Genomic DNA, 26733 nt, shown 5'->3' with positions numbered 1-26733 from the left:
GAAATCAAAGATGACATAAACAGATGGAGAAATATACTATGTTCTTGGATTGGAAGAATCAATAGTGTGAAAATGACTATACTATCCAAAGCAATCTACAGATTCAATGCAATCCCTAATAAACTACCAATGGCATTCTTCACAGAATTAGAATAAATTTTACAATTTGTATGGAAACACAAAAGACCCCAAATAGCCAAAGCAATCTTGAGAAAGAAAAGTAGAGCTGGAGGAATCAAGGCTCCCCGACTTCAAACTATACCACAAAGCTACAGTAATCAAGAACAGTATGGTACTGGCACAAAAACAGGAATATAGATCAATGGTACAGGACAGAAAGCCCAGAGATAAACCCACACACATATGGGCACCTAATTTAGGACAAAGGAGGCAAGAACTTACAATGGAGAAAAGACAGCCTCTTCAATAAGTGGTGCTGGGAAAACTGGACAGCTACATGTAAAAGAATGAAATTAGAACACTACCTAACACCATACACAAAAATAAACTCCATATGGATTAAAGACTTAAATGTAAGAAGACACTATAAAACTCTTAGAGGAAAACATAGGAAAAACATTCTTTGACATAAACCACAGCAAGATCTTTTTGACCCACCTCCTACAGTAACGGAAATAAAAACAAAAATAAACAAATGGGACTTAATTAATCTTAAAATCTTTTGCATAGCAAAGGAAACCATAAACAAGACAGAAAGACAACCCTCAGAATGGGAGAAAATATTTGCAAATGATACAACAGACAAAGGATTAATCTCCAAAATATACAAAGAGCTCATGGAGCTCAATATCAAAAAAACCAAACAATCCAGTTAAAAAATGGGCGGAAGACCTAAATAGACATTTCACCAAGGAAGACATACAGGTGGCCCAGAGGCATATGGAAAGATGCTCAACATCACTAATTATTAGAGAAATGCAAATCAAAACTACAATGAGGTATCACCTCACGGTGGTCAGAATGGCCATTATCAAAAAAGCTAGAAACAATAAATGCTAGAAAGGGTGTGGTGAAAGGGAACCCTCCTGCACTGTTGGTGGGGATGTAAATTGATACAACCACTATGGAAAACAGTATGGAGGTTCCTTAAAAAATCAAAAATAGAATTACCATATGACCCAGCAATCCCACTACTGGGCATATACCCTGAGAAAACCATAATTCAGAAAGAGGCATGTACCACAATGTTCACTGCAGCTCTATTTACAATAGCCAGGAGATGGAAACAACCTAAGTGTCCATCATCAGATGAATGGATAAAGAAGATGTGGCACATATATACAATGTAATATTACTCATCCATAAAAAGAAGCGAAATTGAGTTATTTGTAGTGAGGTGGATGGACATAGAGTCTGTCACATAGAGTGAAGTAAGTCAGAAAGAGAAAAACAAATACTGTATGCTAACGCATATATATGGAATCTAAAAAAAAAAAATTGGTACTGATGAACCTAGTTGCAGGGCAGGAATAAAGAGGTAGACATAGAGAACGGACTTGACGACATGGGGTGGGAGGGCGAAGTGAGAGCAGCATCAACATATATACACTACGGAGTGTAAAATAGCTGGCTGGTGGGAAGCAGCAGCATAGCACAGGGAGATCGGCTCGGTGCTTTGCGCTGACTAGTGGGGTGGGATAGAGAAGATGGGAGGGAGGCTCAAGAAGGAGGGGATATGGGGACATGTGTATGCACATGGCTGATTCGCTTTGTTGTGCATCAGAAACTAACACAATATTGTGAAGCAATTATACTCCAATTATATACTCCAATTATATACTCCAATTATAAAACAATTACGAAACAACAAAGGATTAATCTCCTTAATTATACTCCAATTATATACTCCAATTATACTCCAAAAAAAGCTATAGTAATCAGGATTGGCATAGAGACATATATAGATCAATGAAACTGAACAGAGTGTAGAAACAGATCTAAACATACATGGGTCAATTGATATTTTTTTTTTACAAAGTTTTCAAGGTAATTTAATGGGGAAAAGAAAGTTTTTCAACAATTTTTGGAAGAACCCAATAAAACCTGAACCCCTACACCTCACCCCATACACAAAAATTAGCATGAAATGGATCACAGACCTAAACATAGAAGCTAAAACTATACAACTTTTAGAAGAAAAACCTTTGCTACCTTGCAGTAGGCAAAGATTTCTTAAACAGGTCCAAAAAATATTAACCATAAAACAAAAAAATGGTTAAATTGATCCTCATCAAAATTTAAAACTTCTCCTTGAAAGATACCATTAAGTAAACGATAAGGCAAGCCACAGACTAAGAGAAGAAATATTATCTATTGATCAACATCTGATAATAGACATATTCAGAATATATAAAGACCTCTTACAACTCAATATTAAGAAAAAAATCCAAATTTGGGATCTTTTCAGGAGAACTGACCTGGGCCTCTGTCTCAAAACCTTCACTGAGTTTCTTTAAAAAATCTGCTTTTGGGCTTCCCTGGTGGCGCAGTGGTTGAGAGTCTGCCTGCCGATGCAGGGGACACGGGTTCGTGCCCCGGTCCGGGAAGATCCCACATGCCGCGGAGCAGCTGGGCCCGTGAGCCATGGCCGCTAAGCCTGCACGTCCGGAGCCTGTGCTCCGCAAAGGGAGAGGCCACAACAGTGAGAGGACTGCGTACCGCAAAACAAAAACAAAAACAAAAACAATCTGCTTTGAGATCCTTAAAAGGAGAATTTAGATCCCTTCCAGGAAAGTGAGCCTCCAACTGATAAGCTGAATATCAACTAAATTTATTAAAAAGAAAAGGAGGGGAGAGGAGGCCAGTGAAGAGCCACTGGAAACGGGCTGGGAGCCTACAGAAAAGTCCTGCCAGAGATGAGCTTGAAGTGGGATCTGGTCCTCTTGGGACAAAAGGTCCAAGGAAGTAAAAGAGTAAAACTTGCTTGAAGATTGAACCCACGGGCACTGTTAAGTTGGACTACAGACCAGGAAAACGGGAATAGCTAGATGTTAACCAGACAATAGTGTCCCCAGAACTCATTTGGGGAAGGCCCGAGACGGTGTGGAAGGGAAGACATTCTGGTCAATTTTCACATCACTTTGAGGACTCTGGAGGCTTCAGGTCCATGACCAAGATTATCCTGGATGCCATCCCTGTCTCTGGATAGTTACTGCTACCAGACGAGAAGTGGCTATTCACGACCCCAATGTCCATGAGGTTGCGCACTTCACCTCGGGAGGGACCTGTTTCATGGACGCTCCCGTCCTGGCTGAGCTGCGGTGGCAGAAAAGGACTCAGTGGTTTTCAAACCCACTGGCTTAAATTCTCAATAGTTCACCTCCCAAGGTTTCACCAGAGCTTTCACCTCAGGTGTGAAATGACCATCCAGAGCCTGGGAATAATCTGTTTACACATTGGAGGCATCCTGAGCTGGAGGTGAGTGACTCAGAATCCCTCTGAGAGGGGAGGGCTTCTCTCAGAAGGGGAGGGGGCTTCGACAGAAACAACAAAATAAACAAAGAATTACTGTGAGGCTTGAGTCACCAAGCCTTACGGACAACTATATGTAGCTTGCAGGTGAAGACAGCAGTGTCAGACAGAACTGGGTCAAAGTCTTGGTTGTGCATATGATTATCTTTGTAACCTTGAACCAATTACTGAACCTCATTGAGCTTCAGTTTCTTCACCCTTAAACTGGGGATAATGATTGGTCTTATCTCGCGGGATTAAGTGTGAGGAATATATGCGATAAAGAAGAGCCCCAGGTCAGAGCTCCAGGGAAGTCAAGTGGTTAGGACTCGGCCCTTCCATTGCAGGAGACACAGGTTCCATCCCTGGTTGAGGAACTAAGATCCTACAAGCCGCAGAGCATGGCCAAAAAAAAAAAAAATCACCAAAAAACAAAACCAAATAAACCCCCAGAGCTCGATAAATTATAAAATATATGTGAACTGAAAGAGAAACTATGTCTAGAAACCTCTTTTACATGAAAAATGGAAAGCAAGATTAAGTAAATGAGGGCAGAAAAAATGACATTTGAAGATATCCAAACGGGCACATGTATCTCTCCTGTAAAGGCAGGGAGCTATTGTGATGCCTCATCCCTGTTACACTATCTTCAAGGCTTATGCAATCACTCAGAGGACAATCTACCATTGTGTTTTTTGCTGACATGTTTTATTTTTGTTCTGAACTTCTGCTACTGAAAATCTTACAGAAGAGTCACATTACTCACCCCAAAGTTCCCTTACAGAAACATTTCACACTACTTAATAACTGAAATCATTATTCACCTACAAGTCCTACCATGTGTTTTTGATTTATATGTTCAGCCATGAGAATGAGTTACTATTACCACTGTTTGCTGCTACCCAACACAGTAAAATTTAAAAATACCCATGTACTTGCAGATATATATATTTTTTTCAAAAATACTTTGAAAACAAGCAGAAGAGCTTTAATAAATGATATCTTCTCCAACAAGAGTACACTGCTTCAAAAATTATTTTTAAAAATTTCCTGGGGACGTTCCTGGTGGCGCAGTGGATAAGACTCCATGCTCCCAATGCAGGGGGCCCGGGTTCGATCCGTCGGTAGGGAACTAGATCCCACATGCATGCTGCAACTAAGGGTTCGCATGCCACAACTAAGGAGCCCGCCTGCCGCAACTAAGACCCAGTGCAACCAAATAAATAAATAAATATTAAAAATACAAAATTCCTGATAGAATAAGCTTTGATGCTGGTTTGGGACAGGTGGGTTGTCCTATGAAAGATGTCTAAATGCTTGATGTAACTTCCTTTTCAAAGTAAAGGTAACCTTGTCAAAGTAGGGATACATACTACAAGGGCTTATAGCTCTAAGTTAGAAAAAAGATGTGTGAACAACAGTAAGAGCTTCAGAAAGAAGACTGTACATCTTCTAAATTCTAAAACCTTAAGTTGTAGATAGGTTCAAGGTGGTCAAAAGCAAATTTAACTTTTTCATAGATCAAAAGAAAATGAATAGGTAAATTGTGTTTCACAGTTAACAAAATTCAAGTCTATACGATCAACAGACTGTTGCTTTTCCTCTCCCTCAGTAACTTAAGGTTTTTAAAAATGTTAAAAACAAAAAACACTGCTTAAGGACTTAATTGAGACTACATTTTAAAAAGTTACTCATCTTTCCCACCCTTTAAATGTTCAGCTCTTAATGTTAACTTAAGCCTCAAGGTCAATTTTTATTTGGTCTCAAACAGTTCACTTTCTCTGCACTCATTCTACATTTAAATTACAGTTTCCCAAGGAGGTCAATTTAGGAACATGGGGGTTGGGAGGTGGAGGCCACGATGGGCTGAGGCCAGCAAACCAAGGGCTGCTATCTTCTCAAACTCCAAACGCAGGGCTTCCCTGGTGGTGCAGTGGTTAAGAATCTCCCTGCCAATGCAGGGGACACGGGTTCGAGCCCTGGTCTGGGAAGATCCCACATGCCGAGGGGCAACTAAGCCCACGCGCCACAACTACTGAGCCTGCGCTCTAGCGCCCGTGAGCCACTAGTACTGAAGCCTGTGTGTCTAGAGCCCATGCTCCGCAACAAGAGAAGCCACCAAAATAAGAAGCCCGCGCATCGCAACAAAGAGTAGCCCCCGCTCGCCACAACTAGAGAAAGATCAAACGCAGCAACGAAGACCCAAGGCAGCCAAAACAAAAACAAACAAAAAAAAAACCCCTCCAAACCCAGCCCCAGCTTTGTACTTCCGATGGATATCCTTCTGTGCCCCCACATGTAATGAACACACAGTGAGGCACAATTCTGCTTTTACTGTAATTTTTTTCTAGCTGGAGGGGCTAAATGGAAAATTGAGAATTCATTCTGTTTTACAGCTATCCCAAAAATGAATTTTCAGGTCAATAACCATCTATGGGGACGTGGCCATGCCTCTAATGTCTTTTTGGAGATGGGTATATCACTGATTTTTAGCAATGTAGGCTCACCCCCCCATCCTTGACATGGCTAATAATTCACTAACATAAAAAGATAGAAGTCAGAAGGTTTGAATTTAAATCCTACTAGTTATGTGACCTTGGACACATCACAAACTGAGTCTGAGCTTCTACTTTTTAAAAATGGGAATAATAATACCCGTCCATCTGTCCATCCATCCAATTTTACAGTAATGTTATAAAGATTACAAATGAGATGATATATATAAGAGTGATCTAAAAACAGATCAGAGGTATAAAAATGTAATGTTATGTGATTATAAAAAATTCCACTGAATGGCCAAATATCTTTGGAGATTTGTTTTTCACAGAACTGAAATAAAGCTAAGAAATTCTCTAATTACATGATCACATTCAAAAGAAACTGCTTCAATGTTTTAAAAAGAGCTTCACTCTTTCATGTCTTCTGAATCTCAGAACTACCAATTCTCCTGATTAGAGAGCAGTTAGCAGTTAGTACTCTATAAATTAGTACTGTCCCAAGGGCAAAATCTGGTGTTGCAAATAGAGCTTGAAATTCTCCAAAGAAGATGTAAAAATGGCCACTGGACACATGAAAAGGGATTCAACGTCTTTAGTCATTAGGAAAATGAAAACCTAAACCACCAAGAGCTACTACTTCACGCTCACTAGTATGGCTGAAATAAAAAGCCAGGCAGTAACAAGTGTTGCTGAAGATGTGGAGAAAATGGAAGCTCCGTGCACTGCTACTGGAAACATAAATGGTGCAGCACTTGGGAAAACAGTTTAGTTTTGCCAAAAATTAAACACAGAGTTACCATATGACCCAGCAATCTCACTCTTAGATATATACTCAAGAGAACTGAAACATATGTTCACACAAAAGCTTGTAAGCAGAGACTTCCCTGGTGGTCCAGTGGGTGGGACTCCACGCTCCCAATGCAGGCGGCCCGGGTTCGATCCCTGGTCAGGGAACTAGAGCCCGCATGCCGCAAGGAAAATCTGTGTTTTCTGGCTTTCTGACCTTCCTCCAGATGACCATCCCCGCAGAGGATTAGGAGCTCTCTGTGGGAACCTTCTCCCGGGTGCCTCTCTCTTGCACAATGGACAAACAATGGGCAGACGTTTTCAAAAATTATGCCATAGGCTAAATGACACCAATTGCCACATACTGGACATTTTGAAGTGACTGTGTTTCTGAAGGCAACAGTTTACAATGACAGCTTATAAGAGTAAACGCTTGCCATTTATTCTCATATCACACCCCGATCTGTAAGTCAGACAAGAAGAGAAATCCCTCTCTGGCAAACCTCAGTCTACACGGTCTACCAAAAACAAAAACTGAAATCCATACTAGCGGGACTGTTTCTTTTAGCAATCTATGTATATCATACTAGGATGACCAGGAAGGTGGAACACAGTATATAATATTTACTAATTCCCTAGATATTTTAATTAATGTAATAAAATAATGTATAACAGTTCCAACTACTATTCACTGAGTATCAATTAAATGTCAGGCACTGTACTAGGTACTACACATACGTTATCTTTATTCCTCGCAATAGGCTTACAGGGAAAATTCCCTTCTCCTACTAGAGCTGCAGAATCAGGGAGTCAGAGATCATAAAAATGTGTCCAGGGTAACACAGCTCGTACTAGCAGTGAAGCCAGAATTCAAACCCATGCTTTTTAGCCTAACCTTCGCCTATCTTTTCTACAGAGCTCATTAACTCAAATACCAATTCATTTCAATTAAATATACACCATGTTGGGCAATGTGTTCAGGACCTTTTTGAAATTCTTGACAGATGAATGTAAATGGCAAGTTTTCCAGTTTTCCAGTAGAATGAAAGAACACTTTTGTTTCCAACTTAACCACCATTTCTTTTTTTAATAACAAAAAGAACAAGTTTCCAGACATAATATGAACGTTCACAAAACAAAAACTAAGAGGAAACCAAAGGGAATAAACTACTTGTTAGCAGATAAACTTGAATGACATTTTCACTGGCAAAGTCTGTTTGTACACTTTGTACTCTGATTTTTCACTTGTATAAGCATTTCACAATCCTTGACTTCACAGAGGGGGCTCAGGACATGGAATTTTAGCGCTGCAGGGGTCCTTAGAGATCATTCAATCCCACCCCCCTCACTTTACAGAGGGAGGCCACCCCAGAGTGGGTCAGTCCACACGGCAGGTACTGCCAGAGCCAGAGCTGGACGCCAGATCTGCTGATTGAAGGGCCACCACACAACACTACTGCCAACTTTTCCATAGCTAGCTCTACCTCGTCAAATGAGTTCTAACTGTGTGTCACAACTGTGATCTAAAACAAAATTTCCCCAGACTTGCAGACGTAGAGAACAGACTTCCGTTGCCAAAGGGGCGGGGGAGGGATGGATTGGGAGTCCGGGGTTAGCAGATGCGAACTAGTATACAGAGAATGGATAAACAACAAGGTCCTACTGTACAGCACAGGGAACTATATTCAATATCCTGTGATAAACCATAATGGAAAAGAATGCGAAATAGAATGTAGGGACTTCCCTGGTGGCACAGTGGTTAAGAATCCACCTGCCAAGGCAGGGACACGGGTTCAAGCCCTGGTTGGGGAAGATCCCACATGCCGCAGAGCAACTAAGCCTGTGTGCCACAACTACTGAGCCTGCGCTCTACAGCCATGAGCCACAACTACTGAGCCCACGTGCCACAACTACTGAAGCCTGTGCGCCTAGAGTCCGTGCTCCGCAACAAAGAGAAGCCCACGCACCGCAACGAAGAGGAGCCCCTGCTCGCCACACTAGAGAAAGCCCACGCACAGCAATGAAGACCCAATGCAGCCAAAAAATATATATATATATAAATGTATATATATGAATCACTTTGTTGTACAGTAGAAATTAACACAACACTGTAAACCAACTAAACTTCAATAAAAAAAGAAATAAATGAATAAAACAAAGTTTCTCAAGACACCATTTCTGGCCATAAGGAACACAAAAATCTACTGTGAACTGATGTCACAATCAAATGACAGGGACTTCCCTGGTGGCACAGTGGTTAAGAATCTGCCTGCCAATTCAGGGGACATGGGTTCTACCCCTGGTCCGTGAAGATCCCACATGCCACGGGGCAACTAAGCCTGTGCGCCACAACTACTGAGCCTGTGCTCTAGAGCCCGTGCTCTAGAGCCCGTGAGCCAGATCTACTGAAGCCCGCGCGCCTAGAGCCTGTGCTCCGCAACAAGAGAAGCCTGCGCACTGCAATGAAGAGCAGCCCCAGTTTGCTGCAACTAGAGAAAGCCCATGCGCAGCAACAAAGACCCAATGCAGCCAAAACATACATAAAATTAAAAATAAATTTAAAAGAAATCAAATGACAGGGTCAAATCAAATGTCCCCATGTCCATTGGGAATAGGAACCTCTCAGGTGGGCCTAGACCTGCAGTTAGAAGGATGTCAGTCACAATTGTGCACAGTTTCTGTGTCCTTCTGGAATTACGTAAGCCTTCTCCAGCTCCTTATTAGTCTGCCATTTCCTGTTGCGCAAGGGACAAACAATGGGCAGACTGTCGCCAGTGTTTTCATTAATTACACCACAGACTGAATGGCATTGATTACCACATAATGGACATTTTGCAGTGACCTTGTTTCCTTTGTTCAAACAATGTATCTAAATGTCTCAGTAAAGGAACACCTTCTATTTGGGCCTTCAAGAGAATGAAGAGGTACTGGGATCTCACGAGTTTGAATTGCATCACTGTGCCCCAATAATTATTTTATGACTTGTCCAACTTCCCCATGTGCCTTCTTACCCTCGGAGGCATTATGTCCAGGCAGGAAGGGAGGAAAGAAATCTCAAAACCTTTAAGCGGGTCCCAAAGCTCAAAACATAAAAGTCAGGCAGATCACACACACACCCCGCCCATCCCCCCTCCCCCTGGAAAAGGGCTAGAGTGACACTGAGAGGCAGTAAAACAAGAGGAGAAAAAGATCAGGGTAAAAATCAAAACTCAAGGGCAGAAATTCCACTCCTCCCTCCCCTGGGAGACTTTCACTGCACTCTACGGAAGATATTGATACTAGTTCAGGGGCCACAGACACCCTAAAAGATCTGCTTCCCTGAGAAGTCCCTGTTCTGCTTTCTCTCTCAAAGCCCCCTCTCTGCAGGCCTCCTGAGTGGGAGTGGGCAGCACGAGACCACTGTCTGGCTTCCCTGATGGTGTCCCTCTGTCCACCTTCACTGCTACCATGGTCCTCCGAGATATTGGTAAAAATCCCTTTCTCGAAAAAGTGACCGATTGGGAGTGTGGGAAAGTTAGCCTCAAATAGGCAGAGTTGGCATCTTCAAGATGTAAATGTCGGGTGATCAGGGTTATTTCCTTAAGTGTGGCTGCTTCCCATTAAGGACTGTATTTGAAATATAAAAGTATGCTGTGAAACCACGGAGGGAATCTTGTAAAGGAATATGGTGGTAGGGAAAGAGGACATTAGGTACAAACAAGGAGAGGAGCTGGGAAGTAAAAAGCCTTTGGATAAAGAAGTAAAGGAAAAAGAACAGTAGAAAAAGCATGGGCTCTGGAGTCTTACATGTGGGTTTCAGATCTGGATTTGAGTCTCAGGCTCTACCATTTAATAACCATGTGACCTTAAATGGTTTTCCTTTCAGGTCTCTGAACCTTGGTTTCTGTAACTGTCAGAAGTAGATGATAATGTATATGAAATGCCTACTCTAGACCTGGCACATAGCAAACATGTAGAAAAACGACAGCAGTCTTACTGTTACCACTCTTACTTCTACATTAGGAGAGAAGCGGCAGGAACCATGGTAACAGACGGAGTGGGTGGATGTGAATAAAATCTGGGAGCCCCATCAGTAACCTGGATTCCCCTTCCCAATGTCCAGGATTAAAGGGAAATAAATGTAAGTTTGTATGACCTAAGCCACACATTCAAGATTTTAAAACCTGAGCTAAAGTGACTACTAAACAATGTAAAACTGGGTTAATGAGGCGTCCTGTAATTCCCTCCTTTACGCACCCAAACTATCCATGAATATAACCCCTTTTTTGACTCAGAGTAGAGAACAGACTTCGGAGGTGGTGTGGACGTAGGTATTTTACAGCTAGAATCCTGTACCCTACGCCTGAGGAAAGAACCAGAGATACCTAGGAAGAGACGACAAAGACGCTGATGACGGAGATAAGACTAACATAATCATCTGGTAGATCTCAGGGTACGCCAGAGGCCATGCTCTTCAACACTGTGCCGGGTGGCCTCTCCTGACATGTGTGCACCTGGCCTAGAGTCCTGAGGCCTGTGTCACTAACCCGTGCAGACAGCTGAAGTGACAACTCCACTTCCCCACCCAGATTTACCCGGCGAACACGTCCTGGGCACGAGGAGAGGAATGAGGCAGGAGACCCCTCTGACCAGGTGAGAGCAGGAGTGCATTTGGACAGGCTGTTGGCATACCCAGATGGGAACAGAGATGCACCAGGCGGAGATGGAGGGTGGGCAGAGTCCAGCAGGAGGGAGCACACGGGGGGCGTGGGGCGGGAGTGGGGACCCGAGAGACGCCTAAAGTGGGTGGATTCTGCGGAACACAACTATGACGATTACAAGATGACAAGGCAGGTACGTGCTGACAGAGAGTCTTGGTATCAGCAAGGGTGAAAGAGAAAATGGCTGATAAAAGAGAGTGAAATAAAGCCGTCTGCAGCAACATGAATGGACCTGGAGATTATCATACTAAGTGAAGTAAGTCAGACAGAGAAAGACAAATATCATGTGCTATCACTTATACGTGGAAACTAAAAAAATGATACAAATGAACTGACTTACAAATCAGAAACAGACTCACAGACACAGAAAACAAACTTATGGTTACCAAACGGGAAAGGGGGGAGGGATAAATTAGCAGTTTGCAATTAACATACACACACTACTACATATAAAATAGATAACCAACAAGGACCTACTGTATAGCACAGGGAACTATACTGAATATTTTGCAATAACCTATAAGGGAAAAGAATCTGAAGAAGTGTGTGTGTGTGTGTGTGTGTGTGTGTGTGTGTGTGTGTATACCTGAATCACTCAGCTGTACTCCTAAAACTAACAAAACATTGTAAATCAACTATAATAAAAAGAAAATGGCTGAGGTGCGCTAGAATGCAGGAAGAAATCACTTCTAAACTATATTGTCATTGTGCCACGAATGCTCATGCTTCTACAATAACATCTTGCAATCACTCCATTGTTGGTCTTGCTGCATTTTAAAGAAAGGACTTCTACCCCCTAAAAGAACCCTTTATTACACAGCCCCTCAGAGTCCTGCAGAGGACTCACACCTTCACTGTCCCATTTGCTCTGGGCTGCAGGTTGGCTACCGCCTTGACTTTCTGCAAGAGCAGCTCTAGTAATTGTTTCACATGACCTTAGACAAACGACATGCTCTCTACTCATGTGCAGAACGAGCCCTGGGGAGTGAGGCCAGGACGGCATCTAAAATCTCACGATACCAGGACTTCCCTGGTGGTCCAGTGGGTAAGACTCCGTGCTCCCAGTGCAGAGGGCCCGGGTTTGATAGCTGGTCGGGGAACTAGATCCTACATGCATGCTGCAACTAAGAGTCTGCATGCCACAACTAAGAAGTCTGCATGCCGCAACTAAGAGGTCCGCATGCCACAACTAAAGATCCCTCATGCCTCAACGAAGATCCCGCATGCCACAACTAAGACCCAGTGCAGCCTAAAGAAATAAATAAATATTTTTAAAAATAAATAAATAAAATAAAATCTCATGATACCAAAGTACGGTCTGTCAACATGGGTGGAAAAAAGTTAACTGTTGCCTCAAGCTCTAAGGACACTTCCTAGAGAAATCCTTTGGGAATCCTTGAGACCTGAAAGAATGAGAGATGTTTTTAAAAGGAGTATGGTGGCTCTGTAAGTGTCCTCCCAAGTAACAACAGAGAGAGCAAATGAGCCTCTAGTTCAGAACATCCAGATAAGTGTGACAAGGAACAGACTGTTAATAATGGATAGAATCTTGGGTGCTACGATTGTCATTCGTCAAAAGATTTTTGATAAATTTTAGGTATAGACAGAGTTTTGAGGAAGAGTCTCCTGGCTTGCTCTGTACTTGTTTATTATCTGTCTATTTCCCCAGTGGAATGTAAGGCCTATGAGGAAGGGATTCTGTTTTGTTCAGTGATATATCCTTAGCACCTAGAGCAGAGCCTGGCCCAGAGCTGAATGAATTCATAAATGAAGTGGACATGTAGAGGCACATGTTCTGAAAGGCATATTCTTATCTCAGTGAGTCAAAAAGCTGCAGCCAAGGAGACAGAACCCTAATAAGGCTCATATATTGTGAGAAAAAGAGAACAGAATTATTCCAAGTTGGAAAAAATGCATGTCCAAGACAGAGGTTTGTAAAATACAGGAAAACAGAACGAACTAGTCTAAAAACAAAAAACACTGGTCATCACATCACTCAAGGGCAACCACAGCTAATTGTCATATTTCCTTCTAATCTTTTTAAGAAGATATTTAACATATTTGAAATCATGTTAACTATATAATGTTGTGTACTAGCTTTTTCACTTAGTGTTAATGGCTTAAGTGTTTGCTTAATATCACTTGGTTTTTACTGACAGCAGGACCTAAATCAAGGGAAATCTACCATGGGACCTTGGGACCTTGCACCAACCCTTGTGAATCTCAAAGTTGACCTAAAGATGCATTTTAGGAACATAAGTTCACAGATGACACAGATGTTCAAAATGTAGCTCAAAATTTAGTACAATCCTGGCCACACATATAGACTACATTTCCCAGCCTCCTCTGGAGTTAGCTGTGGCCATGTGACTGAGTTCTAGCCTAACTGATGTGTGACATTTATAGGTTTGGTCCCGGAGAACCTCCCATCTATGCTACTCCATTCTCTTTCCCCTTCTGCCAACTGGATGCTATCAGCAATGTGGTCTCTGGACATGACAGAGCCACAAAATGGGAGAAGCCTTGAATCCCTGAACTCAATGGAGGAATCACCCGCTAACCAGAAACATCCACCCTGAACATGAGCAAGAAATGAACTTTGCTTGCATTTGAGCTATTACACATTTTTGAGTCTATTTATAGAGGCAGTCTAGCCTACTCGTACCTAATAAAACTCTCATAACCTATACTTTCTCTAATAGAATGAGAAAGCTTATCAGTCACTATGACAAAGATATTGACAGGTCAACTGAAGAATATATTGAGTTGTTCATTTAACAAGCATTTATTACATGTCTACTATGTGCCAGGCATTGTTCTAAGCATTACAGCAACACTCAAATGTGCTAAAATTCCTTGTTTTTCTTCACTGAAAGAGACACAGGATAGGGAATCTCTTTTCTCGGCCCTACTTCCAGTTCTATAACCACGTGCCCTTAATACTGCTCACCTGCTGGCTTACAGATTGCAGTTCAGCTGAAGGGGCCTCTAACATGGCCTACCCTCGCAGGCTGGAAAGGAGCCGGGGGAGGGAGGGGGACAGGGGCTCAAGTACCTGGCACACGCAGCCAGTACTGGGAAAGCTGGCAGAGCCAGCTGTCCAGGGGCATGTCTAGGGCAGGTGGGAAATGGGGCTGCTGTTCACACGTTTCATGTCCGTATCCAGAACGTGAATGGAGGTAAATCTCAGGGCAGTCGAATAATTGGGTTTTGCTTATGCCTCGCCAAAAAATACAAGCCTACATTTCCAACAGGCAAGTAATAAACTCGACTGGGCCCTCCTCCAGGATTTCTGCCTTGTGGCAGGACAGCGCTGGTGCAACTGTGGGCCCAGGCCCGAGGAAGCACTGTACAGCATAGCATACCTTACAGCCAGACAAACTAGAATTGAGTCCAATCCTCCATCTGGAGTTCCTGCCACTCAAGGGACCAGCTGTACTTCTTACCAAAAAGAAAGGCTGCCCAAAGGACAAGAAGGGGGGACAACTCTGTGTTCTAAGGGCTCAACTTGAAATTCACACCAGAGTAATTTGTAAGATAGAAAGGAAACCCCGAATGTTCCTGAAATGCCTTGCCCTCAGTACTTCTCAGCAAAAAGAAGCCCAACAGCTCAATGTTCTCATTCAAACTTTGTAGTTTTAAACACTCCCAACCCGTTTTACAATGTGAAGTCAAGCAAGCAGTGACCAATGCCAGGGTATGTTTAAAAGCAGCAACAGGAGTCTAACAACATTGTCATTTAAAGGAGATTCGGTTCAAGGTGGCAGGCGGGGTAACAGCCTCACCTGGCCAACAGCTCACGAACCTGGCTTTTCACTGAAGGGGCTCAGAGTGAATGCTAACGTCAGTTCAAACACTGACTCTCTGTGCAAACTGTGAGAAACTCATTTAACCTTGGTCAGCCTCTCCCCCAGCCCCATGGGAGGAAACACGGTACAGGAAGTCAGGTCAAATACTTGGAAAATGGCTCCAGCTGGGTCTTAAACATTACAGTTTTGTCCACTGAAAGAAATCCCTGCCCAGCTCTGTGTGCAGGCCCACGAACGGTAGCTCACTCCTTCCAACACTAGTTGAGAGCCTAACGCATGAAAAAGGAAGAAAAACACAATGCTAAGATTCCACAAAAGTAGAACATAAGTAGTATGGTAGAGTAGATAACAGGACAGCAATCAGGAAGATTCGTCTTCTATCATCTTAGTCATTAACTAGGAGAAAAACCTTGGACAAATTCCAAATAAACTCAGGAACCCTTGTTTTCTTCATTTGTGCCATGAAAGGGCTGAATTAGAGAAACTTGAGGGTGTCTTTATAATCCCAGGAAATCACGTGGCTTCCTAAGGACTGCAACTCTTATGTGTCCATCTGAACCTCCAATTCAAGGTTTCACATTGGTTAATGCTACGACAGCATGCTATCAGCACACCTAACAACGAAACACACAGAGGCTACCAGAATCACTCATGAGTTTAGTCTCAAGGCCTTTAAGCAAGCACATGGCAACTGTAATAAAATTAACCTCACGGCTTCATCTTAGTTAGGAAGGTATTCTAAACCATGACTATATTTACCCATTGATAGCAACCAGAGTAAGGATGAAACAAGACCCAGGTCAGCAACCAGAGCCAGTCCAGACGTATCAACGATGTCTTCCTCGGGCTGTGTGTTTGCCACGTGCCTCCTGCCCCCGCGCTGGTGAAAAGCCCGCACTATTAAAAGATGCACGTTCTTTTCTCCTTTACCTTTCAGTAACCCAGATTTCAATGGCAGATGTGACCTAAAACTGAAAGTGTCTGCCTGCCAACTTGAATCCTTAACTAGAAATGACGCGATATCACAGAAATCGCAGGAACGATAAGAGGCAAGGCATCCGCAGCCCAGAAGCCGAGGACTCACCACGTGCTGCCGTCCAGTTTCCCGTTTCTCACCATCCATGGTCCCCAGCCACCACTTTGCTCTTCACATAGCAGAATACACAGTTAAATTAACTACAAAAATGCCAGAAAGCACGTATCTGTGGCATGAAAGAAATCACGCAGGGCCTGCAACCTGGGCTGTAAACGATGGGTCTTGCCTCCAGTTAGTTCTTCATGATACTCAGGCTGTTGAGAGTAGAGCTTAAAAGGAGCCAATATTTAGGCTGCTACTGGTATCAAGAAACTTCACACAGGCCAGTTCACAGCAATAAGGTTAGGCTTTTCCCTATCAGTCATTATTTTTTTGTTGTTGTTATTTTTTTCTATTAGTCATCATTTTTATTTAAAACAATAACGAGCGCTAACACCATAGTGTTTACTACACGGCAGACATGGTCCCACACTTTACATAGAGTAACTCATTTAACCCTCACGAGAACCTTTCTGCAGTAGACTAGTATTCTTATCCCCATGTAACAGAAGAGGAAACTGAAGCTTAGAAGAATCAAGTAACTTGCTCAAGGTCACACAGCTAGAGGCAGTGCCAGGGTTTGAACTCAGGCAGTGAGGCTCTGGCGTTCATACTCAGAACCACTATGCAGAAGTGCCCACAAAATCAAGGTCCAAGTTCTCCCACCTCAGCTGAGCCTTCAATGGCTCTGGTACTCACAACTGTACTACTACCCGACAGTCACTCTCAACAAACGACCTCCCCTCTCCTTCAGAGAGAATACACAGGCTCCTAGCCATGACTGGTCTGTGGCAGGCATCCTCTTAAAAACCTGCCTAGGGCTCCCCTGTTCTCTCAAATCAAATGCCCTCAGGGCTCTAAGTCCCCCCTCTCCTGCTGCCTCAGAGACCTCACTCTCAGAATCCCCTTTCTATCCTTCACCCTCCATCTCTTCTCTTCCATCTCTTCCCCTCAACCCGGAAGCACATTCAAATATACCACCTGCAAAAAACACCCTAAACCTCCTTTGATCTTCATCCACTTAAAAAATAATTAATTAATTTATTAATTTTTATTTTTGGCTGCCTTGGGTCTTTGTTGCTGTACGCAGGCTTTCTTTAGGTGCAGAGAGTGGGAGCTACTCTTCGTTGCACTGAGCAGGCTTCTCATTGCGGTGGCTTCTCCTGTTGTGGAGCACAGGCTCTTGGCACATGGACTTCAGTAGTTGTGGCTCGCAGGCTCAGTAGTTGTGGCTCACAGGCTCAGTAGTTGTGGCTCATGGGCTCTAGAGCACAGGCTCAGTAGCTGTGGCACACAGGCTTAGTTGCTCCACGGCATGTGGGATCTTCCCGGACCAGGGCCCAAACCCGTGTCCCGTGCACTGGCAGGCGGATTCTTAACCACTGTGCCACCAGGGAAGTCCCAATCTTCATCCACTTTTTTTTTTTTTTTTTTTTTTTTTTTGCGGTACGCGGGCCTCTCACTGTTGTGGCCTCTCCCGTTGTGGAGCACAGGCTCCGGACGCGCAGGCTCAGTGGCCATGGCTCACGGGCCCAGCCGCTCCGCGGCATGTGGGATCTTCCCGGACCGGGGCACGAACCCGTGTCCCCGCATCCACAGGCAGACTCTCAACCACTGCGCCACCAGGGAAGTCCTTCATCCACTTTTAATTCTATAGTTTCAGCCTCTATCTTCCTCTGTGACCACGGATTAATTGCTTACTTTCTCTAACAGGCTTCGATTTCTGCATCTGTGTGTCATGAGGGTCCTGGACCAGAAGGTCTCTGAGGTCCTTCCAGCTCCGACATCTGTGGCTCTTAATGGAGAAATTTCTTGGAACAAACTTAGCTTCTCCACTGTCCCCGGAAGCCCCGAACTTAATTTTCTTCCGAGACTCCCAGCTGTTCCTGCAGCCAGCGGTGCTCTCCGCTTTCTCGCCATTTGTTTTCCAAATCCCGGTTGTCCTTCACGACGTGGCTTCAGCCTCACCCGCTATATCCCAGGATATCCCGATCTTTAACTCTCCTAGGACTTCAGCTGTGAACCACAACTGAGCACTCTCCACTGATGGCACCGTATCCTTCACCTTACTGTTCTGTGGACCTTCATGCCCTCGCCCAGACTAAGCTCTCAGCGAGCAGGGACCAGTCACGTTTCTCTGTAACCCTTAAAGGACCTCACGCTACGTTGGTCAGCAGTAGCTGCTCAGCCATGCTGGCTGGTTGGCTGAGGGTCACCCTGAAGCCACTGAGGAAACCAGTGGTCCGTGTACAAGACTCTGGTGTGAAGGAAGACCACCCCTAGCTTCCACGCCTCTCTTACACAGAAATTTGTAAAACATCAACTTTTTATTCAAAAGCATCGTCCAAATTTAGCAATAGGAAAGCTCAGCTAACTCCTTGATTTTCTTCTCTCCGAATCAGAAACTGTTAACGGCCACGTTTCCCTTTGATCCAAACGTAAGTGATCGCAAGTGCTGAAGCTTTCTGGGCCTCTGTTTGACCCGGGTTCTACTTCCACTAACACACATTCTCCACGGTTATTAAGTTCCCTGACTTTTCAACACATATAGCATTATGTTACTTCCTCACACTTGCAACTCAACTTCCAGGAAACATCTGGAATAATATCAGAGAGTTGGTGTTTGATCAAAACTACATCCTCTGCTTTATTCACTTGGAAGTGACTAATTTCAACCCTTAGGTTTGAAGTTGAGCGCACATGGCTGTGTATGTTTCAGGAGTTTGCACCAACAGAGAAGACAGGTCTTCAGTGAAGAATCTAAAGCAGTGTTCACCTCCTCGGCCCTAAGAGAACTACCAAGGTACTGCCCATACCGGGAGTGCTGTTCTCCGTTTGGTAACAATCCTGGGTCACTACTGATGGCTCAAAGTGAATCCCAAGCTTCCTCAAGCAGAATTTTAAACTCAGTTTAAAATTTTGTTTTCAGGGCTTCCCTGGTGGCACAATGGTTGAGAGTCTGCCTTCTGATGCAGGGGACACAGGTTCGTGCCCCGGTCCGGGAAGATCCCACATGCCGCGGAGCGGCTGGGCCCGTGAGCCATGGCCGCTGAGCCTGCGCGTCCGGAGCCTGTGCTCCGCAGCGGGAGAGGCCACAGCGGTGACAGGCCCGCGTACCGCAAAAAAAAAAAACCAACCATTTTGTTTTCAATGAATGCTCCACAGCACTGGTCCAGGGACCGGTTTCGTGGAAGACAATTTTTCCACGGACCCGTGGTGGGGCGGTTACGTTTCAGGCCGTAATGCGAGCGCTGGGGAGCGACGCGGGGTTGGCAGGGGAAGCTTCGCTCGCTTTCCTGCCGCTCATCTACTGCTGTGAGGCCCCATTCCCAACAGGGGCCCGGGGGTCGGGGACCCCTGATCTAGAGCACGTTCATGAACACCAATCCATGCCCAGCTTCCTTCCCACCAACCCAGCCTTCCAAGATTTCCATTTAATTGCTATGGAGTGAGATCTACACATCAGTATTTTCTTCAAAGCATCTCAGCTATACTGAATGAATTAAGGTAATCTTTTAGGTACGATAAGGGCACTCTGGCTGTGTTTTTGAGAAGGAGTCTTTCGTTAGTGGAAAAACTGGTGAAATTCAAATAAGGTCTCTGTTTAGTTAATGGTATTGTACCAATGTTAATTTCCTGGTTTTGTCTTTGGGCTAAGGTTTTGTAAGATGCTCACTTTAGAGGAAGCTGTGTGAGAAGCATACAGGAACTCTCTGAATTATGTTTGTGACTTTTCTCTAAGTCTAAAAGGAATTCAAATTAAAAAGGTTTTTCAAGGAGTCCTTTATTTTTAAAGATGCATACTTAAATACTCATGAATGAAATGATACGCCTGAGATTTCCTGCAACACAGACCAGTTAGGAAGATGGCAGGGAGGGAGTCGGGTGTGGATGAAACAGGAGTCTTCACAAGCTGATATCTGTAGTAGCTGGGCAATGAGGACAGGAAGGGTAACTGTCTACTTCAGTGTGTGTGTAAAATTTTCCGTCATATATACTGGAGGAAAAAATTCCCAGGTGATTCTAACACTCATTCAGGGCCAAAAAACACTGCTCTGGAGTCCTGAAAATGTGGTATAATGAGCTCTGTCTGGTACTATCAGCTACGAAATACTTTCCCCAGCTCCTTGGCAATGAATTAGTCACTTAATCTTTCTGTACCACACTTTCCTAACTATGAAATGACAGGAATGGAGTAGAGGACCTTTCAAAAAGAAGACAGGAAGCATTAAAAAGCTGATTTATTCTAAAATCTTATGAAAGTTAATATCATAATTAATTTCTAGCACAGTCAAAAATGATAAGGTCTTACATCCACAAAAGCATTTTCCCAAAGGATGCTCTAAAAAGCACTATTTCTATAAGATGTTAATAGATGTTACCTAAGATAAGGGTTCCGAAACCAAATGAGTTTGAAAAGTGTTGATTTTCTTTACTGTAAGATTCCTAAGAACTTTTAAATAAGATAACATGCACTGTGACTTTCCAAGGGTGGTTATGAAATATGCAGAAAGTCTGACCTTCTTTACATGGAACTAGTTTTATGGAACTTATTTTGGAAAACAATGCTCTAGACCAGTGGTTCCCAAATCCCAGGTAACGGAGAATGGCGTTAGTATCATTTGGTAAGTTTATTAAAATAATGATTCGCAGACCATGTCCTAGACCTACTGGGGGAGAGGAGAATTCAGTATTCAAAGAAAAAAATCCAATAATAATAATTCATATAATCCAATGCATAGTCATGTTCGGGACTTAAGCTCTTCAGATCATAACGTAGTAAAATAAATATAGTATCTGAAAGGCCACACAGATGCCAACCAAAATAAAAGGTCATATTTAATAGTTTTCCATATAAAAGTATTTAGTCCATGAGAGAAGCATACATGCATACAACATTTTATGAAAGGTAAGTAGTAAAATATTGGAGATGTTGACAAATTTAAATCTATCAGTATAACTAATGACTACTTAGTTATAGACATACTACATCCTTGAGATTACAAACTGATCATTAATTGCAGTGATTCTCCACCCTTTCCTTGTGTATTTCCTCACGTCTACCTTCTCTTCCAGAGTCAATGATCAGGACTATTTTGTTAAACTCCAGGCAGTGCCATTCACATAAGTGGTTTCTCCACGATACAGCTCCTGACCTTTTCTTTTTATGACATTACTTCAAGGTAACAGAACAGAAATTCCTTCTTGATTGGAAACTTTGGAAAACGTATTTACTTATACCTTGGTGCTCCCAGAGCTGTGCCATGCAGTGGCCCAATCAGTGATATATTTAAATGCTTAAAAGAGTACCTACTTTCTGTTATTCATAATTACTCAACATGTGTACCACACTCTTTCATTTACTAAGTACTTTCACACGAATTATCTTGTGTCTTTCCTCACAAAAACCCTGTGGGTTTAGTAGGCATAATTGTTTCTATCCAACCAATAAGAATCACCGAGCTTTTCCTGCTAACACAGTGAAAAATATAATTGAGGGAGATGTCAGGGCTCCTGCTCTCAAAGAACTGATACCCGACTGGAAAACAAAATATAAATTACATGCAGGAAAGGGTTGAAATCAATTAATGTTAGCCAAAGCAAATCAGTATGGCAGGACTTCACATATACTAGTAACAGTTAACACTTACTAAGCAATTTAATATTCACTCGACCCTGCAGGTCGATTACTACGGTTAGACCCATTTTTCAGATGAGGAAAACTGAGACCAAGAGAAGTGAAGTAACTTTCCCAAGCAAATAAGTGGTGAACCAGGATTCAAACTCCAGATTAGTCTACTCCATGGACCACTCTTTTCCACCATCACATTCCTCTGCTGGGAAAGACAATCTTCTCAAAGCAATGGGGACAGATGTCAAGACATTTAGATAGAAAATGACTATTTCCCAGAAAGTTGGGATCATTGGCTCTACACCCCAGGAGAAAAGGACTCAGGAGTCACAGGGAGGCACAAGATTGAGTCAGCCATGATATTTTCTCACAATAAGTTACCTCTTTGATTCGTTTGACCAAAGCGTTCTGATCAAAAGCAACAGCCTCTGCACACTGACGGAGGTGATCCTGATAACGGAGGCAGAGCTGCAGCACCTGCTGAGAATCCAACTTCTCCAGTCTGGTGTTTGTTGGAGAAGTCTGGCCACTCAACAGTCCTTGGAAGCAAAAAAAGAATAAAACCAAATGAGATGGAAATTACTAATAAGCTTGTGAATAAAGTAGCTTAATAACAAGTTCACTGAAGGCAGGGTGAGAGGCTTAAATTTAATCTTGCATCTTTTGTCATATACCTGTGACAATCACAGCAACTATCATTTACGGAGCATCTTAAGTGCCAAGCACTTGGCACAGTGCCTCCTGTGCCTCACTTTTCATATAATCGCTCAGGAAAGTAAATTATTATTAGCCCCGTTTTATAGGCGAGAAACCCAAGACGCCGCGAGGTTAAGTAACTTTCCTAAAGTCACATAATAAGTGATTTCTCCAAGACAGAGCACCTGACCTTACGGCACTACTTTAAAGCACCCAGGAGTATAAACCCCCTCTTGACTGAAAAATCTGGAAGATGCACCTACTTAATTCCTTTAACTAATTAAAATGGTTGTCTGAGAAACAGAAAGAGTGTATATATATATGGAAACTGTTAGGAGGAGATGCAAAAAGGAAAACATTTAAAAGGTGAACAGGATGTCCACTAACACACCATAAGCCTCAACCTTTACATTTTCTTTCAACATCAGTTTAGTTGTGTAACTATTAAATTCCCTTAAATTTGAACAGGACGTTATATTTTCAGAGCCTTTCACACAGAATTATCTTCCCTTTCTTTAAGGTGTGTAGAACCGGATAATTATTAGCATTTACAAAAGATGAAATACCAATGGAAGAGGCTAAATGACATGCTCAGGGTCACACAGCAAAGTCCTGACTAGAACTCAAGCCTCCTGACTTCTGGTCAAGTGCTTACTGTCACCCTGAAGGTTCACAAACTTTCTGGTGTCAGGACCCCTTTACCCTCTCAGAAATTACTGAGGACCCCCAAAGAGCACTTGTGTATGTAGTTTAAATCAATATTCATCTGTTAAAAATTAAAACAGAAAATTCTTGAATATTTATTAAGTCATTTTAAAAATTAATAATCCCATTACATGTTAACATAAATAACATATTTTAAAGAAAATAACTCTACTCCCCAAAACAAAAAAGTGAGAAGAGTGGCACTCGTTTACATTTTTGTAAGTCTTTTAAATGTCTTGGCTTCATAGAAAACAGCTGGATTCTCAGACTTGCTTCTGCATTTAATCTGTTGCTATTTCACATCATGTAGCCTCTGAAAAACTCCACTTTACACTTGTAAGAGAGTGAGAGTAATTAGCAAATGTCTAAGTATTACTGTGAAAATAGTTCTGACTTCAGAGAATCCCTAGCAGGGCCCTGGGGCTCTCAGGCACTCCCCACCCCGCTGAGAGCAGTAACCTCACACCAGAGCCAATGGCACAACACAGGTCCTCTGAAATAAACACGACAGCACGTGCGCTGCACACCATCAGGATGAACTCGCCCACATCAAAGTCTGTCTTGGGATGCCTTCCCCAATCCTCCACTAATCTGTTCACCATTTCTAAAATTTTGTCATTTCAGGGGCTTCCCTGGTGGCACAGTGGTTAAGAATCCGCCTGCCAGTGCAGGGGACACGGGTTCAAGCCCTGGTCCAGGAAGATCCCACATGCCGCGAAGCAACTAAGCCCGTGCACCACAACTACTGAGCCTGTGCTCTGGAGCCCACGAGCCACAGCTACCGAAGCCCACGCACCTAGAGCCCGTGCTCCACAACAAGTGAAGCCACCGCAATGAGAAGCCTGCATACCACAACAAAGAGTAGCCCCTGCTCGCCGCAACTAGAGAAAGCCCGTGGGCAGCAATGAAGACCCAACGCAGCCAAAAATAAAATAAATAAATTTAATTAAAAACAAAAAAGAATAAAAGAGAGTTAAATAAATAAATCAATAAAATTTTGTCATTTCAAAAATGTTCAAAAATGGAATAATCTAACATGTAAACCTTTTGGGATTTTTTTCACCCAACATAATATTGGGTTGGCCAAAAAGTTCATCGGGTTTTTCCGTAAGATGTTACCCAATACCTTAGAGATTCCTCTAAGTTGTTGCATGTATCAGTAGTTTGTTCCTTTTATTTCTAAGTAGTATCCCACAGTATGTACATCCCAGAGTTTGGTTAACCATTCACCCACTGAAGGCCATTTGGGTTGTTTCCAGTTTGGCGACATGACAAACGAAGCTGCTATACAGCTGTCGTACAGGTTTTTGCGTAAACGTAAGTTTTCCTTTCTCTGGGATAAATGCCCAACAGTGCAATTGCTGGGTCGCATGACAACTGCGTGTTTAGTTTTATGAGAAACGGTCAAACTGTTTTCTAGAGTGCCCGTAACCTAGCAAATGGGGGGCTTTTCAGACCACCAAAATCTCCTAACCAAATTATCAAGGGCTACCCTACTACTGACAAAGAACACAGTGCAGCCTTCGGAAGAAAGGAACAGCTTTTTGCTGTCAATCGAGGACTGAAGTAGAAGAGTGAGAACGGGGAGTTCTCTGCTAGTCTAGTGCTTAGGATTTGGTGCTTTCACTGCTGTGGCCCGGGTTCAACCCCTGGCCCAGGAACTGAGATCCTGCAAGCCGTGCAGCACAGACAAAAAAAAAAAAAAAAAGAGTGAGGAGGCAATGTGGGAAGAGGAACGAATGATTCTGTGCCACCAACAGCGGGCCAGGATAACGCAAAGGCCATAAAGGAAACACTGATATATCCAGCAAGATAGAAAACAAGATTCCTCATGGCAAAAACAATATAAGTTAAAAACAACAACAACAAAAAAACAAAAAAACCCACTGCTACTCATATCACAAAGGGTAAGCTTCCTATTGGATAAAGAGCTCCTAGAAATGTGCAAGAAAAAAATCAGCAAAAGAAAGACGGACAGAGGATGTGAATGGCGTTTCACAGAAAAGTAAATACCAAGGCCTCAACTCTAAGATGCAGCACCTCACTCATAATAAGAAAAATAGAAATTAAAGCTTCACCTCAAGCCGATATTACACCTATCAAATAGGTAAAAATCCAAGAGTGTGATAAAAACTCTCCAGGTGGAACTATAAGGAAACAGGCATTGCTGATTTTTATGTAAGTTGTTACTGCCATGGAGGGTGAGTTGGCAAAGGTATCACAATTACAAATGCATGAAGTCTCTAATGCAGCAATTTCTCTACTAGGAATTTATATATACATTAGCACGCATGCTAAATGACATATACTTATGTATAAGAGTATTCACTGTAGCAGTGACTGTAATAGTAAAAGACAAGCAAACACCTCAGTATCCATCAGTAGGGAGCTTGCTAATTAATCAAGGAACATCCATAAATGGAATTATGTGACCACAGAAAAGAATGAGGAAGGTACATACTCACATGGAAGAATCTCCCTAAGATATTAAGTAATAAAAGGAAGGCATAGACTTCCCTGGTGGCGCAGTGGTTAAGAATCTGCCTGCCAATGCAGGGGACACAGGTTCGAGCCCTGGTCCGGGAAGTTCCCACATGCCGCGGAGAAACTAAGCCCATGCGCCACAACTACTGAGCCTGCGCTCTAGAGCCCGCGAGCCACAACTTCTGAGCCCTCACACCACAACTACTGAAGCCTGCACGCCTAGAGCCCGTGCTCCACAACAACAGAAGCCACCACAATGAGAAGCCCGCGTACCACAACGAAGAGTAGCCCCTGCTCGCCGCAAGTAGAGAAAGCCTGTGTGCAGCAACGAAGACCCAATGCAGCCAAAAATAAACAAATAAATTTATTAAAAATAAAAGAAAGGTATATAGAATAGTGTATGGGGTGTGCTACCACTGTGTAAAAATTGGGGAGGGGTACAAATAAATAAAAACATATATTCATATTTACTTGCATTGTCATAAAGAAACTCTGGAATGACTCCAAGAACGAGACAGTTGGAGAACAAGGGTAGGGAGGGAGAATTTCAGAGTATACTTTTAACATTTTTAAAACCATATGAATGTATTTCCCTTTCCAAAATGTTCACATAAATAAAGTCATTTTAACAAAAAGCAGCCAAGGTCCTTCTCATCTATCAGTGATGTCCTCTTGGGTGTTCTCTCCCCTTCCCCACCCCAAATATCCCCAACTCTGTCCGTCAAAACCAGTTCCCTATCTTTCATGCTCACCAGGGCCTATATGGCTGGATGTACCTTCAAACAGTACCTTCTCCAAGGTGATTAAAAGCCTAACAAACTGTGAGCTGCTGGAGAACAGGGACCATGTTTTACTTTTTATCCCGTGCAGTACAGCA

The 26733-nt window shown here is 43.0% G+C and overlaps 1 protein-coding gene across 2 annotated transcripts in view; it reads right to left on the bottom strand.

Moving 5' to 3' along the window:
- Positions 1–26733, bottom strand: part of BORCS5 (BLOC-1 related complex subunit 5) — a 97671-nt gene that overhangs the window by 9811 nt on the left and 61127 nt on the right. For both annotated transcript variants that reach the window (XM_082665850.1, XM_082665849.1), the window contains exon 3: positions 22353–22510. In XM_082665850.1, coding sequence (XP_082521976.1) covers positions 22353–22510 — 158 coding nt within the window. The remainder of the gene's footprint in view (positions 1–22352; positions 22511–26733) is intronic.

The sequence above is a fragment of the Grampus griseus genome (assembly GCF_964374135.1).
Source record: "Grampus griseus genome assembly, chromosome: 11".
NCBI lineage: Eukaryota > Metazoa > Chordata > Mammalia > Artiodactyla > Delphinidae > Grampus > Grampus griseus.
Note: the sequence above shows the minus strand (reverse complement) of the source record. Positions and strands in the feature narration are given on the sequence as shown.